The 13,226-nt window shown below is 48.3% G+C and overlaps 1 protein-coding gene across 3 annotated transcripts in view; it reads right to left on the bottom strand.

The window, feature by feature from the left end:
- LARP1 (La ribonucleoprotein 1, translational regulator) overlaps positions 1 to 13,226 on the bottom strand; it is a 56,693-nt gene that overhangs the window by 14,617 nt on the left and 28,850 nt on the right. The window contains exons 2-10 of one of the 3 annotated variants that reach the window (XM_086700564.1): positions 8,571 to 8,632; positions 8,255 to 8,320; positions 7,126 to 7,300; positions 6,072 to 6,200; positions 5,789 to 5,995; positions 5,527 to 5,689; positions 4,481 to 4,625; positions 1,587 to 1,761; positions 1,313 to 1,482 (exon numbers count right to left, since the gene is read on the bottom strand). In XM_086700564.1, coding sequence (XP_086556690.1) covers positions 1,313 to 1,482; positions 1,587 to 1,761; positions 4,481 to 4,625; positions 5,527 to 5,689; positions 5,789 to 5,995; positions 6,072 to 6,200; positions 7,126 to 7,300; positions 8,255 to 8,320; positions 8,571 to 8,632 — 1,292 coding nt within the window. The remainder of the gene's footprint in view (positions 1 to 1,312; positions 1,483 to 1,586; positions 1,762 to 4,480; positions 4,626 to 5,526; positions 5,690 to 5,788; positions 5,996 to 6,071; positions 6,201 to 7,125; positions 7,301 to 8,254; positions 8,321 to 8,570; positions 8,633 to 13,226) is intronic. The other 2 variants (XM_086700622.1, XM_086700681.1) reach the window with 2 other exon arrangements.

The following is a 13,226-nucleotide window of genomic DNA, read 5'->3' as shown; positions in this document are numbered from 1 at the left end:
ACTAACTATAAATAGAATTTGTGGAGTACATAGGGAGAGGCACTTATTAACGAACTAGAGGTGGGGACAGTCAGGGAACGCTTCCGGGGAGCTGTAATTACTGAAGGATGAGTGTAAGTAAGCCAGGTGAAGGCAGGGACCAAGAGTGTGCTAGGCAGGAAGAACAGCATGTTCCAGATGCAAGAGACAACAAGGTGCTTTCAGCAAAAGAAAAGATTTCAGACCGTTGCTAGACTGAATTTATCTGAGACTTTGGCACAGAAGCATTTGTCTACCTCATAATCTATATCCAAAAAGTCAATTCCATGCTTTGCAAAAAGCTTCCCATGTAAACTCCAAACCTACTCGATTTTAAGGTTCAAGATAGGCCAGGTGCGAGCGGGGCTCTGTTTCTGGAATGGGGGCTAAGCCTGCCTGTCTTTCCAAAGCCTTCACGGTCTGTAAGCCTGGACCTCCTAAAGGTCCTCAGGACTCTGGCCTGATCCCTGACACTCTGTGGTCAAAGGATCACAGCCAGAAGAGATAGGGAAGTTGGGGTTTGAACAAGAGGGAGACAAGGGAGACAGTCACAGTGGCACAATGGAAAAGGGGGCATAGAATTTCAGACCCCAAAGTCCAAGGTCATCTATGAAGCCGCCTTACAAGCCTTAGACCAAAGAGATCTTTAAGAGGAGGTGGGGGATGGGACAGAGCACACATCCGCTTCTGGAAAGGGGGCACTCATTTTAGTCGGAAATGGAAACCGTTCTCTAACAGTGGACTCAATGCACACTACTGGCATATTGCTTTATAATTTCTACAGCAGTCTAAGCCCTCCTTTCTTTCATGTGAAGATGGGAACACTAAAAACCTGAGATATTAAACGAGCTGCCCAAGGTCAACAGCCATCGGTGACAGGAGACTGGTGCTCTAGTCTAGACTAACGCTACATCCAGGCCGTGTGTCTGTTTCCTCTCCCTTCCCTCTTCAGAGGGCCTGAGGGGCTTATACAGGGGACAATGAGGACACACTTAGGCATTAAAGCAGCCCCAGCAATTTAGATGGGGCAAAAATAAGAGCCAAACATCAAGAAACCTGGGCCACTGCTGCCCGGGGCTGTATGATTTCTTCCCATGGAAAATTCCACTCAGCTAGGGCTATCCTGAGCAGTGGTCCTCACTGGAAAGGGAAACAGTCCTACCAGCTTTCCTGCAGTCACTGCTGACCTCAGATCACATCTCCACCTTGAGCCACCCACCCTGCCAGCTAGCCCCTCAGAGCCCTGTACCCAGGCGATATCCCCTCTCCATGCTCCAGCCCACGTCCCACACACCTTGGGTCGTGCTGGGGACGGCCGCGGCCTCTTCTTCACTTCAATCCAGTTCTCAGAATCCAGGTCAGGCAGGCTGGCAGACAGGCCCTTGGGCAGTGTCTTCAGGTTGCTGACCTCCTCTGTTTTGGTTGGCACTGGGGTGACTGCGCGGGGAGAGCCAGGTGCGGACTCTGGAGGGTGGAAAGGTGAGACCCTCAACCTTCTAGTCCTCCTGATGCCAGTTGGCTGGGTGACAAGGACAACAGGAAGGCACCTACAGGTCTGCAGTACCTACCTGTCTCCTTCTGGTAGTGCTGACGGGGCACAAACTCGGGGCAGTTGAGAAGCTGGGAGAAATCGGTCTGGGAATAATCCACTATTGGGGGACCAGGAAGAGGCCACTTCTCCGGCTCCTCCCTCCTGCGCACTTTCTCATCAACGATCTCCACCACCTTGCTGTCCTTTAGGGCCTGCAGGAGAGAAGGAGGGAGACAATGCAGAGAAAAGACTTGGACAGAATGAGATTTTTGGAAGCTGGCAGATGAAGGACTGGGCCCCACGAGCTCAGGCAGGAGTCTGGTGCTGGCAGGGGTATAAGAAAACTGGCACCATCTTCCACAGCTGGTGGGCAAAGGAGCTGTGCAAACTTGTAGGAGGGTACCAACATCAAAAACCCACCTGCCCCTTGACCTTGCCATTCTGCATCCAGGAATCTGCCCCCAGAGAAATACTGGCACAGATAGTTTGGGGAAAGAGGCACTCTCCTATTCTGCTGGTGAGAATGCAAAAGCCAACCTCTGGAGAAAAGGAATCCGGCCATTTGCCCTTTAGTGCAGGCTTCTCACTTCTAGAAATCTATACCAAAGATACACTGGCAAATATACGAAAAGATATATATGCAACTGTAAATAGGAGTGAAGAGCATCTTCCTATTATGTACTACTATGCAGTCAGCTCCCAGAGTTAGTAAGTGAAAACAAAAAACCAGGTGAAGAAATACAGGCACTATATGCTGTCACTTAACTAAGAAAGGGGTAGGATATAAATGCACAGAGAGACTTTTACTTAGGTTTTTTTTTTTTTTAATGGAAGGATTCAAAACAAGTTGCCTACAGGAAAATAAAGGGAAAAAAGTGGAAGTGAGAGAATTTTAAATCAGACTTCTAGGAATATACCATGTTGACTTTGAACCATGTAAATGTTTTACCTAAGTGTAAAACAAATTAGAAATTAGAGGGGAAAAAAGCAATCCCTAAAACTCGAGAGCAAAATGAAACTAACAAAACTAATACACATCAAGTTAGAGACATGACCACACAGAGATTATTTCAAGTAATAACTTGAAAATACAGTCATTTGAGTGTGTAAGAAAAAAACCCTGTTTTTAGTAGTACAGGTTATTATTACAAGAATAGGTTATATAAATTGTTGAATAAAACAAATGAATAATTATGTTGATGTCATCAGCAATTAGAATTTGGGGCACAGGATAAAGGAGTATTACAAATAGAAGATAGTTGGAGTTGAATAAAGATCCTGTAATCCTGAACTATAATGGAAAATATCAGTAGAGGGGTGCCTGGGTAGCTCAGTCAGTCAAGTGTCCAACTCTTGATTTCAGCTCAGGTCATGATCTCACGGTTGGAAGGTCAAGCCCCCTATCAGGCTCTGTGCTGGGTGTGCAGAGCCTGCTTGGGATTCTGTCTGCCTCTCTCTCTGCCCCTCCCTGGCTCACTCTCTCTCAAAATAAATAAAAAACAAACTTAAAAAAAAAAAAAAGAAAATATCAGTATTATCTCATGATGCATAAAAACAAAAAAACAAAAACAAAAAACTCCAGAAACAATGACCAATCAAAACAGCAACAATCAACTCAGACTGTAGTATATAAATACCACTTCCCCAGAAGTGAGGACCCAGAATTTCTTGAAAATATGGCCAATCCCCTAACTGAGGCAGGAAACGCACAAGATGAACCAAGGCTCCACTAGCCAAAGATGGGACAATTTGATTCAGCATATGAACTGCAATGGGTTGAAAAAACTGCAGTATGTTTGAATTCACAGGTTGTAACACTGTAATGGTACTAAAAGACACTAAAGGAAAAAAAGAAAAAGAAAAAAACAAAAAAACCAAAACAAAACCAAACAAAAAAACAATCCCAAGCGCCAAACCTTTAAAGCTATTAGGGATCAACTCATAATTCTGAAAACTGGTTAACAAAGGAAAGTTCAAACATTTATCCGCCCTTTCTGTACAAACCATACCTCTTGGTATGCTGATGAAGCAAAGTTTCTCCTTAAAGAGGTATTCCAGGTAACAAATGAAGACAGATTGACAGAATTAGAATCTTACCATTTTACAATCCCTAATGAAATACCAGACAGTCATCAATAGCAGCTTCTAGCACAAGAGAACAAATGAAACGCTATGTGCCACCTGAGAGAATCTATCATGATCTTTACTCTCGATGAAGACGGGAGGAAAGCCCCCCAAACCTGAATCTTGAATCTGATCAGACTTCTGGACCACCAATTTACAAAAAACTTGGAATATACAAGAATATGCTAAATGACACCACTGTGTCCCATGAGAAATTTGACAAAATACACAACCCAGTTTATTGAAATAATAAACTGCAAGGAAAAAGAGAAGGGAAGGGGAGACTTAAGACAACATATGGGTCTTGTCTGGATCCTGAGTCTCAGTTTTGACGAGTGGGGTGAATTTGCAACTGGCGGGGTATCTGGACATATGAAGGAATTAATACTTGTACATGTGATAACGACATGGTGACTAGGTTTTTAGCAGGTATTTATCTTTTTGAGACAAGTACTGAAACGTGGATGAAATGTCAGGTTACCTGACATTTTCTGCGAAGTAATTTGAAAGAGGAAACACAGATGGGGGATAGGATAGATGGAGTAAGATGGGCCATGAGGTGGTAATTGCTGAGGCTGGGTTCATCATACCATGCTGTCTACTTCTGAAATATCTGCAATTTTCCATAATAAGAGAGAGAGAGAGAGAGGCAAGAAGGGAGGCAGAGAGGCTGGCCAAGCCCTGCGACTTCAGCAGAATTCATCAGATGGGGACTACTCCAGGATTTTGTGCCGTGGCCCAAACTCTAGCTCCTTAAGTAAGGACCTTTCCTTCCCCTGCACCCCAGCCCCAGGAAGGGAGACCTACCGCAAAGATGAGTGAAATGTCAGTGGTAAGAGCCTGCACTCGGTGGAAGGAAGCAATAAGGGTGATGGGAAGGAAACCGTCAGCATCCATTTTCCGTCGCAGGAAGAAGTCTCGCTCTAAATTGTCCACGCTGAAGTAGTATTCACTAGGTGGAGGGGAGAAGACAGATGATTGCTGCAGCATCATTTAGGAGTCTGCTCTTCTTGTTCGAAACACCCCGGCCACCACACATAGCCTCTGACCGACCCTGACCCAACTGAACGTACAATTTTGCAGGCTGAAAAGAGATGCTATCTTTTTATGGCTCCCTAACCATTCCCCCTGCCCTTCGGCTTCTTTGTATGCCTGGCCAACCCCTCATCTTCCTTTAAAACCCAGTTCCAATGTTATTGGCCACTTTCTCCTCTGCTCCTAAACTACTACTGCACTGTACTGAAATGACCCACCTCCTTGTATGGCTCCCCCGACTGAGGGACCATCAGAGTGGTTCAGAGCTAGGGTTTTGCCATCAGACAGAAATGGATTCTAATCTGTGCCTTGAAATACTAGCCATGAAACTCTGGGCAACACTCTGGGTCTGTTTGTTCACCTACGAACTGGAGAGAAGACCCAGCTCATAGGAACAAGATAGCCGCAGGACTAAATAAGAGGATGCCTAGAAAGCACTTAATAGCAAGCCTTGCTAACTGTGTGGACTCCTTAGGTGTTTGCTAGCGTTCTGACTGTGCTGCCATTATAAACAGAAGTGCACAAAGGGCTGGACTCTGGACACTGCCTCTCCTTTTTGTTGTGATAATTTTAAATTTTCTTTAGGCGAATATGGTATTACTTTTGCAATAAATATTACCTTTATGAAAAATCAGCTTTTATTATGAAAACTTAACTTTTAAAGGATGAGCAGCGGTTAACTTTTTCAGCTCCAGCCAGGGGCAGGCACTGTCCCTAGCACCAGAAGGACCTGCCCATCCCTACTCTGCCAGCAGCCACCTCTGACGGCTCCCGGGCCCCTACACATCCCTCCAGGAAGAAGGCTCCTGTCCACTCACATCTGGCGCTTGATGTAGTCTTTGAGCAGTTCCTGGTCCACGCTGTAAAGCTCAGTGCTGCTGACATTGTCAAAGTAGTAGGTGATGTTGTTCATGTACTTGGGGGTGCGAGGCCCCTCTGCACCATCAAACTTTCGGTAGCCAAACTGGTAGTCAAAATGGGCTATGGGGGAAATGGGCGCCATAAGGGAGAGGAGAGCCCTGCCCGCCGCCCCCGCCACGCTCCCTCGGACATCCCGGAGCCCAAAGGGGCCTCACGTACTTCGAGTGCCACCCCGGCCGCGTCCCCGGCCGCGACCACGCCCCCGTCCACGGCCACGGAAGGAAGCCCGCGCCCCACCAGCCCCATCACTCTTCACACTCGATGTCTCATCCTGGTCGTGCCAGGCAGGCTCCGGTTTGGTCTCTGGTTGCCAGGCTGGGGTGGGGGGGGCCATGGGCACGGGCACGTAGGTGGCAGGCTCAGACCCTATGGGGAGAGGGGCGCTGGGTCAGGCTTGAGGGTGACCCCCATGCCCAGGCCCTCCACAGTGGGCGGCGCATACCTTTGATCTCCCCGCGGTTGGCAGGCGTGTGCCGTGGCTCTGGCGGGCGAGCAGGGCGCGAGACCAGTTTCTCTCTGGGCACTTCAGGCTTCATGTCTATTTGCAACGGAACCCACTTGTGTTTGTTCCCTGGAGGACAGCATGGGCACATGAGGAAGGCTTGAAGGAGAGGTCTCTCCTAGCCATCCCTACCCCCAACCGTTCTTTGCTGTCTCGAGCAACAGACCTGATTAACAATTTGATGGCCCACACTAGACCTCATTTTCATCTCTAAAATAAGGAAGCCATGGACCTCAGTGCGACAGACACTCACAGCTGACTCCTAATATCAATTTCTCCATGGTCAGAGAACCCCTTTCCGGAGCCAGACGCATGGCTGCCCAGAATCAAGACTGCACTTCCAGGCTCCCTGTAGACATTGTCAAAATTCTGTCTATGGAGAGCTCCGTGAAAGTAGTCAATTCCAGGCTGAGTCCCTAAAAGGGAACTGCTCTCCCCTTTCCCGTTCCTGCTAAGTGGAATGAAGAGGGAAAGAGTGAGCCATCTTGGATGAAAAGAGCCAAGACACCACAGCAAGATGAAAGGAAAGGAATAGTTGCCATTCTAGGCCTGGCCTACTTACACTCAGCTGTCAGATGAGAGAAATGAACTTCTATCTTGTTTAAACTACTGTTACTTTGAATCTCTGTCAAAGCAGCCAAACTTGTACCCTAAACATCTTAGCGAGGGCAATGGAAACTCTTGTTTTAAATGAAATCTTACATGGGACAGCAATACAACAAGATACATTAAGATTCCTCTGAGGCGGGGACCTCATCTGTCTTGTGCACTGCTGGAGCCCAACTGCCGAGAACAGGGCTTACCGGATGCTTGTTAAGTAAGAGAAGGAACTGATGGACAGCAGGCGGAAGTGAAGATTGCTGGCCCGGTGGCCTACACCACTCAGCCTCCCAAGGACTTCTCGGGGCTCCTGAAACTCATCCAGCAGCCCCGAGTTCTGATACTTCACAGTTCTGCCTGCACACTTCTCCCAAGGCTGTTCCAAGCCACTCACCTTTCTTTTTCTGGCCCCCTCGCTGGCAGTCTTCGTCCCCATTCTTCTCTTCCCCAGATTCATCCGATTTGGTTTTCGGGCTCTCTTTACTATCACTCCCCTCTCCTTTCTCCTGTTCCTTCATGTCCTTTCTGGGGGGCAGCTTCCGGGCAGGCTGGGACTTATGGGGCTGTGGCTGCAGTAGGAAGCAGAGTAACAGGGGGTGAGGTGAATCAGAGAGCCTCCTAGGATAGGGCAGAAGGACCCCTGCCACTAGAAAGGTGGGGCAGGGAAGACGCAGCATGCAACGGCAGGTTGGACTACATATATTCTTAGGTCTTGTTTTTATGCCTGAGATGCCTCCACTGGGAAGTGTGCTCAAACAGGCAGGAAGTAGGAAACAACCTGTTTCTTCATCTTCCTTGAGTCTCAGTAACTGAGACAACCCACCAGGATACAGGGGCCATACGTTTACTCCCTATAGGACCAGACCGTCCAGGTAGTCTGTGGGACGAAAGAGATGCTAGCCCTTGGCTTGTCCACAGCAACCCTGTGTGTGAACTGAAGGCCAATGGCCACAGCCAGTGAGTGATCTAGGCCATCAGTCCAGAACAAAAGCACTGGAAGGGGGGGACTGATCAGGAGTTCCTCTGCTGGGACTAAAAAGCGCTACATAAGCTTCCCCAAGACATACAGTCTGGAGGTGGGTACCTGGCCTAATGACCACTCTCCTGCTTCACTCCCTGGCAACCCAAGTATAGCTGATGGAGAACACAGGCTCTGGAATAATAATACAACAGACTTGACTTCCAAGGCCCACCTGACCATCAAGGGCTCGTTATTAGCCTCTCCCAATGGCTGGTTATTAGCTTCAGTGGTCTCATCTGTAAAACGGGAATTACTAAAGGACCTATCTTTAAGTCACTGTGAGGATTCGATGAAATGGTAAGCAGCACTTGGCAGTCCCTGACATACAGCAAGGGCTCAAATGATGATGATCCTTAGCTATTTCAGAGTTGCCCATAGTGTACCAACCACTCCTCTCAAAAGAAAAAACCGAGAAAGTTAAGACCCGAGGCTCTGAGAACTTAGGCCAAATGTGCATTTGTACATAGCATTTAAACCTGCCCACTCTTCCCCAAAGACTCACCTGCACACTCTTGTGGGCTATCTCTCCAGGTGTGGGCCAGTTGATTGCATCTCCAAAGTCACCAACCTGCAAGGCACGTTCTGTGAAGGCCCTGTGGTGGCCATGCCCCTGCCATTCAGCCCCTCACCCAAACAAAATACAGCTCCCCCGAGAGATCAGAACCCACAATCATCTGTCCACTAGGACCATCCACAGTGGAGGCCCAGAGGGGCTCCCCCGCTATTGAGAGGATCCAGAACTACCTCACAGCTCAGAAGAGGCCACCACCTCTTTCTTCAAGGAAGCCCCCTTTAGGCAGCCCGCTCCTACTCCTTACCTTGCTGCCTTTGCGCTGTTTAGGAACTGCTGCCCTCACCACCTTAGCTGGAGCAGAATGTTCTGTGGGAACAAGAAGGGAGAGATGGTTATGCACAGCCCACGGAGGTGGCCACCGCTAGCTCATCCTCATGACCGCCTCTACTCCATCAAGCAACCTGCAGGTTTCCAAAGGAGGAAGACATGGTGAAGAGGGAAGGACACGTGCTCAAACACCAGTAACAAGTATACCAGCCTCTCTCTGAAGAAGTCATGGAAAATGAGACCATGGAAACAACCAATGGACAACACCCCATGAACACCCATGAAGTGAGGCAGGAGGGCCCTCCCAGCTCTGTACTCTCCTATAAAGAGGGCACTGAGGCCTGGAGAGGGTAAGTCTACAACAGACTGGGGCCATGCCAGAGCTGGCTCTGTAATTAAAGGCTCCCTAATCCCAGCAGGTTCCACGAAGGAAGGATCTGAAAGACCTTCTCTGGCTCTAACTAACACTGTGGAATTCTGTGTGTGAGCAGACCTGGGCTAGTGATCATGGGGAAGGTAAGGGGAGAACCCTGAGCTGGCAGTCAAGAAATCCAGGGCTCTCTCTTCTAAGCATCCCCACACCCCACCAGGACCAGCTCTGTCCTCAATGACCTGCAGTCAATAGAAAGGTTAGCCACTTAGGAAAGACTCTGCTGTTCTCCAAGTTCCCAAAGAAAACATGAGACCCATTTGACTCAATGTTCCTTTTAGGAATTTATCAGTACAAACTAGACAAGTGTTTAGAGTTATATACAAAGCCGTCCATAACAAAAGTGCTGTTTGTAAGTTCAAAAAATTGAAAACAACCTACATTTCCAACAGTAGAAAACTGGCTACAGAAATTAAAGCTTAACAATTTTTAGAGCAGGGGTGCCTAGGTGGCTCCATCAGTTGAGCGTCTGACTTTGGCTCAGGTCATGATCTCATGGTTTGTGGGTTCAAGCCCCACTTCGGACTCTGTGCTGACAGCTCGGAGCCTGGAGCCTGCTTCAGATTCTGTGTCTCCTTCTCTCTCTCTGCCCCTCCCCTGCTTGCACTCTACTCTGTCTCTCTCTCAAAAATAAACACTAAAAAAAAATTTTTAAGCAATTTTTAGAGCAGTCATTAAAAAGATAATGTTCTACTAGAGATAAAAGATGTGAAACACAGTAAGTGAGAAAAGCTGCAATTCTATTTTTGTAAAGCAAAGAAAAAATGTGTATATGCACATATTCACAAGAATTCTGGAAGGCCATATAACTAAGTATCATCAGGAGTAACGTAGTATGTTAACAGTGATTTAATTCTGTTTGGAATTTTCCAGTCATTTCAATGAGACATGGGTTTTTTTTAAAAAGAAAACCTTTTGTTTGTTTAAAGGAAGAACTCTAATAGGTCTGGTCCCTTCTACACCTACACTTGCTTTCCCAACACACTTCTGAAGAACAAGGGTTTCTAAACCCTTCCTCCCTCAGAGATCCATGGGAAAGGTACATCCTGGGGCTCTACTCACCCACTTCTCTCCCATCATGTTGTCCCCACAGTCCCTGAACAGAGAAATCTGCCTAGCTGGTCTCAAAAGGAGTTTTCTAGTCCTTGAGCACACCCATGTTCTTTTTTTTTTTTTTAATTTTTTTTTTCAACATTTATTTATTTTTGGGACAGAGAGAGACAGAGCATGAACGGGGGAGGGGCAGAGAGAGAGGGAGACACAGAATCGGAAACAGGCTCCAGGCTCTGAGCCATCAGCCCAGAGCCTGACGCGGGGCTCGAACTCACAGACCGCGAGATCATGACCTGGCTGAAGTCGGACGCCCCACCCATGTTCTCTTAATGAGTAGAACGAGTCCCTGCCTGACTCCTAACTATGAGGCCATGGCATCTTTGGCTTCCAACCCTTACCAGAACCACTGCCCCCTCAAAACACCCCTCATGCCTTCTGAGAGCTGGAGCTATGGAACCCAGCCCACAACATCCTCTACACCCAGTACTGGATAGTGGAGACCCAGAAATCTCTAAGTGCCAAGAGGATGGAGCCCATAGATCAGGGAGCTACTATGCACCGACTTTCTTGCTGATCCTCGGTGGCTCTGAGAAGCCGAATACCACCCAGTTCCCAGACTAGGCTGGTGCTTCAAACCAGGACCACGTAGGGGTGCCTGGGTGGCTCAGTTGGTTAAAGGTCCGACTTCAGCTCAGGTCACGATCTTGCAGTCCATGAGTTCGAGCCCCACATCAGGCTCTGTGCAGACAGCTCAGGGCCTGGAGCCTGCTTCGGATTCTGTGTCTCCCTCTCTCTGCCCCCCCCCCAAAATAAATAAAAACTAAAATATTAAAAAAACAAAAACAAAACCAGGACTGGGTAGAGGGAGCCACCCCAGGATCATCTCCCGTGACTATACCTGAGTTACGGGAGTAATCACTTCTCCAAGGACCCCCTGCTTGCTATCAGGACAAGAGCAGGCCAAAGGACCTGCAACTTCAAGCTCGTTAACAAGACGTGGAAAGGGCGAATCAGGCTCATAGGGCAAGGTGTTCCTGAAGACTTTCCTCGAAAAAGTGAGGCAAAGTTTTTCAGGGCATTGTCTGCTTCTTCTAATAAAAAATAAACCTAAGAAAAACTCTTAAAATTGGAAAGAGTCCTATCCTGCGATCACCCTGCCTGACACTCCATTTGCCGAGATCACAAAGGGACGTGGTAAAGTACTGAAAGTTCAGTCTCTGATTAATGGGAGAGTCATCCTGTCATCCTGGGAAATGTCCCCATTCTCCCACTAGCCCCAAGATGACTGAGGGAATATGGCTAGTCTGAGCATACACAGGAATATTCAAGTAGTCCTGTGTGAAGTTTGCTGAAAAAGGCCCATCCCTAGCTAGTCTCCCTCTGCCCCCGGGACCCACAGAGCAGGGCACAAACAAACAGAGCAACTTGCTCTGCTCACAGCTACATCCTCATGCTGCCCCCGCTCCAAGGAGGAACAAAGTCTCCCAGACAGACAGAAAAGTCCACTAGGGAGAGAGGACTATTTCTGCCTTTACGTAAAATTCCTAGATCTGTTAAGATCCTGTGGGGCTTAAGCAAAGGCAGGAGGGCTCAGTCAGATGCACTGCTCTCAGGCCCTGCGGGAGACAAGAAAAAACACTCGGCTTTCTGACTTCAATTACACATCCCTTTCTGGGTCCCCTTCCAGCCATCCTCCTTCACCAGGTAACCAAGAGTTTCTCTCTGGCTCCCTAATATACAGGGCCTAGCATCTGAAATGGTTCCCAGGGAAAACCAATCCTTTACGCAGGTGCCAGTCCCTAAATTCAGCATCATCCCAGCCCAAAGACGGAACAAGCCCCCTCCTCCCACTTCTGCGTTCTCAAACTTGTGCCAGCTGCTAGTGACCAGAGCCCAGCTCAAAAAACACTAAACTCACCACTCTGCATCTGCCCAAGAAAACGACTGTAGAAGGTGAGAAAAAAGGACCCATGGTTCTAATCCCCCCTGTTTGCAGATAGGGAGCAGAGGCCCTCAAGGGGCTTCCCTAGGGAAGAACCAGGATGACAGCCACAGGTCTCCACTCTTTTTAAGTGCTCCCTCCAGCTTGCCACAAATCCCATGTGGCCACTGGTAGGGTCAAAAGTCCTTCCTGGGGGCGGCTGGGTGGCTCGGTCCGTTAAGCATGAGACTCTCGATTTCAACGCAGATCATGATCTCACAGGTTCCAGAGTTTGAGCCCTATGTCGGGCTCTGTGCTGACAGGGCGGAGTCTGCTTGGGATTCTCTCTCCTTCTCTGCCCCTCCCCCACTCGCACTTTGGCTTTCACAAAGAAACAAACAAACGACAACCCACTCCTTCCTGGTGCAATCTTAGGGCGCTTCCCTGGTGTTTCCTGGTAAACAGGGTTACTGAAGACAGGGAAAGGTTCTCATGTACAGAAGGAAGTAGAACTGTGGAGAGATGGACCCTACTTGAGGCCCAGCATTCTAAGGGAGCCAGATGGCAGACAGAGGCCCTAGGAGTACCTTCCTCCTGATTAAAACAAGTCGGGGGCTAACAGGCATCTGGAAAGGGAGAAAAGCTACTTTCTGTCCCACAGGAACATCCTGAGCCAGGAGCCAATACTGAATGACTCTAGTTCCAGGGGGTGAAGGGGCTTCCCTAAATACACACATGCATTTGTGTATTAAATGAAGCACACCAGAATCTCTATGTGTGGTTGTGGAACACCAGAAGACTATGCACCTGTATCTGCATGGCAAACCCACTATTTTTCCTTCAGATTACTGAGAGCGGTGGGGACCAAGGCAGCTAAACCACTATGGCTAATGGAGGATACCGGGAAACAAGGGGGGGGGGGCAGAATGTGGGCGTTGAGGGTGAGCAAGCAGGGCAGAGAGCGGCTCTCCCTGCAAAGCGGAGAGGCTGACTGCACAACACTGACTATCTAACCCTCTGAGATTCTCTCTTCCTCAACTGTCACCCCTTCATTCAAACACTTGTCTAGGAAAGCAGACAGCCCATCATAAGAACATGGACTTTGTCATCCACTGCACTTGGCTGGAGGCCCTACATACTCTGCCCCTTGACAAGCCCTTTGAGTTTTGTTTTTTTTGAGAGTGAGAGAGAAGGAGGGAGGGAGGGAGAGTAAGAGAGAGAAAAAAAAA

The sequence above is a fragment of the Puma concolor genome, chromosome A1, assembly GCF_028749965.1.
Source record: "Puma concolor isolate L17-30 chromosome A1, mPumCon1.1.hap2, whole genome shotgun sequence".
Taxonomy (NCBI): domain Eukaryota; kingdom Metazoa; phylum Chordata; class Mammalia; order Carnivora; family Felidae; genus Puma; species Puma concolor.
Note: the sequence above shows the minus strand (reverse complement) of the source record. Positions and strands in the feature narration are given on the sequence as shown.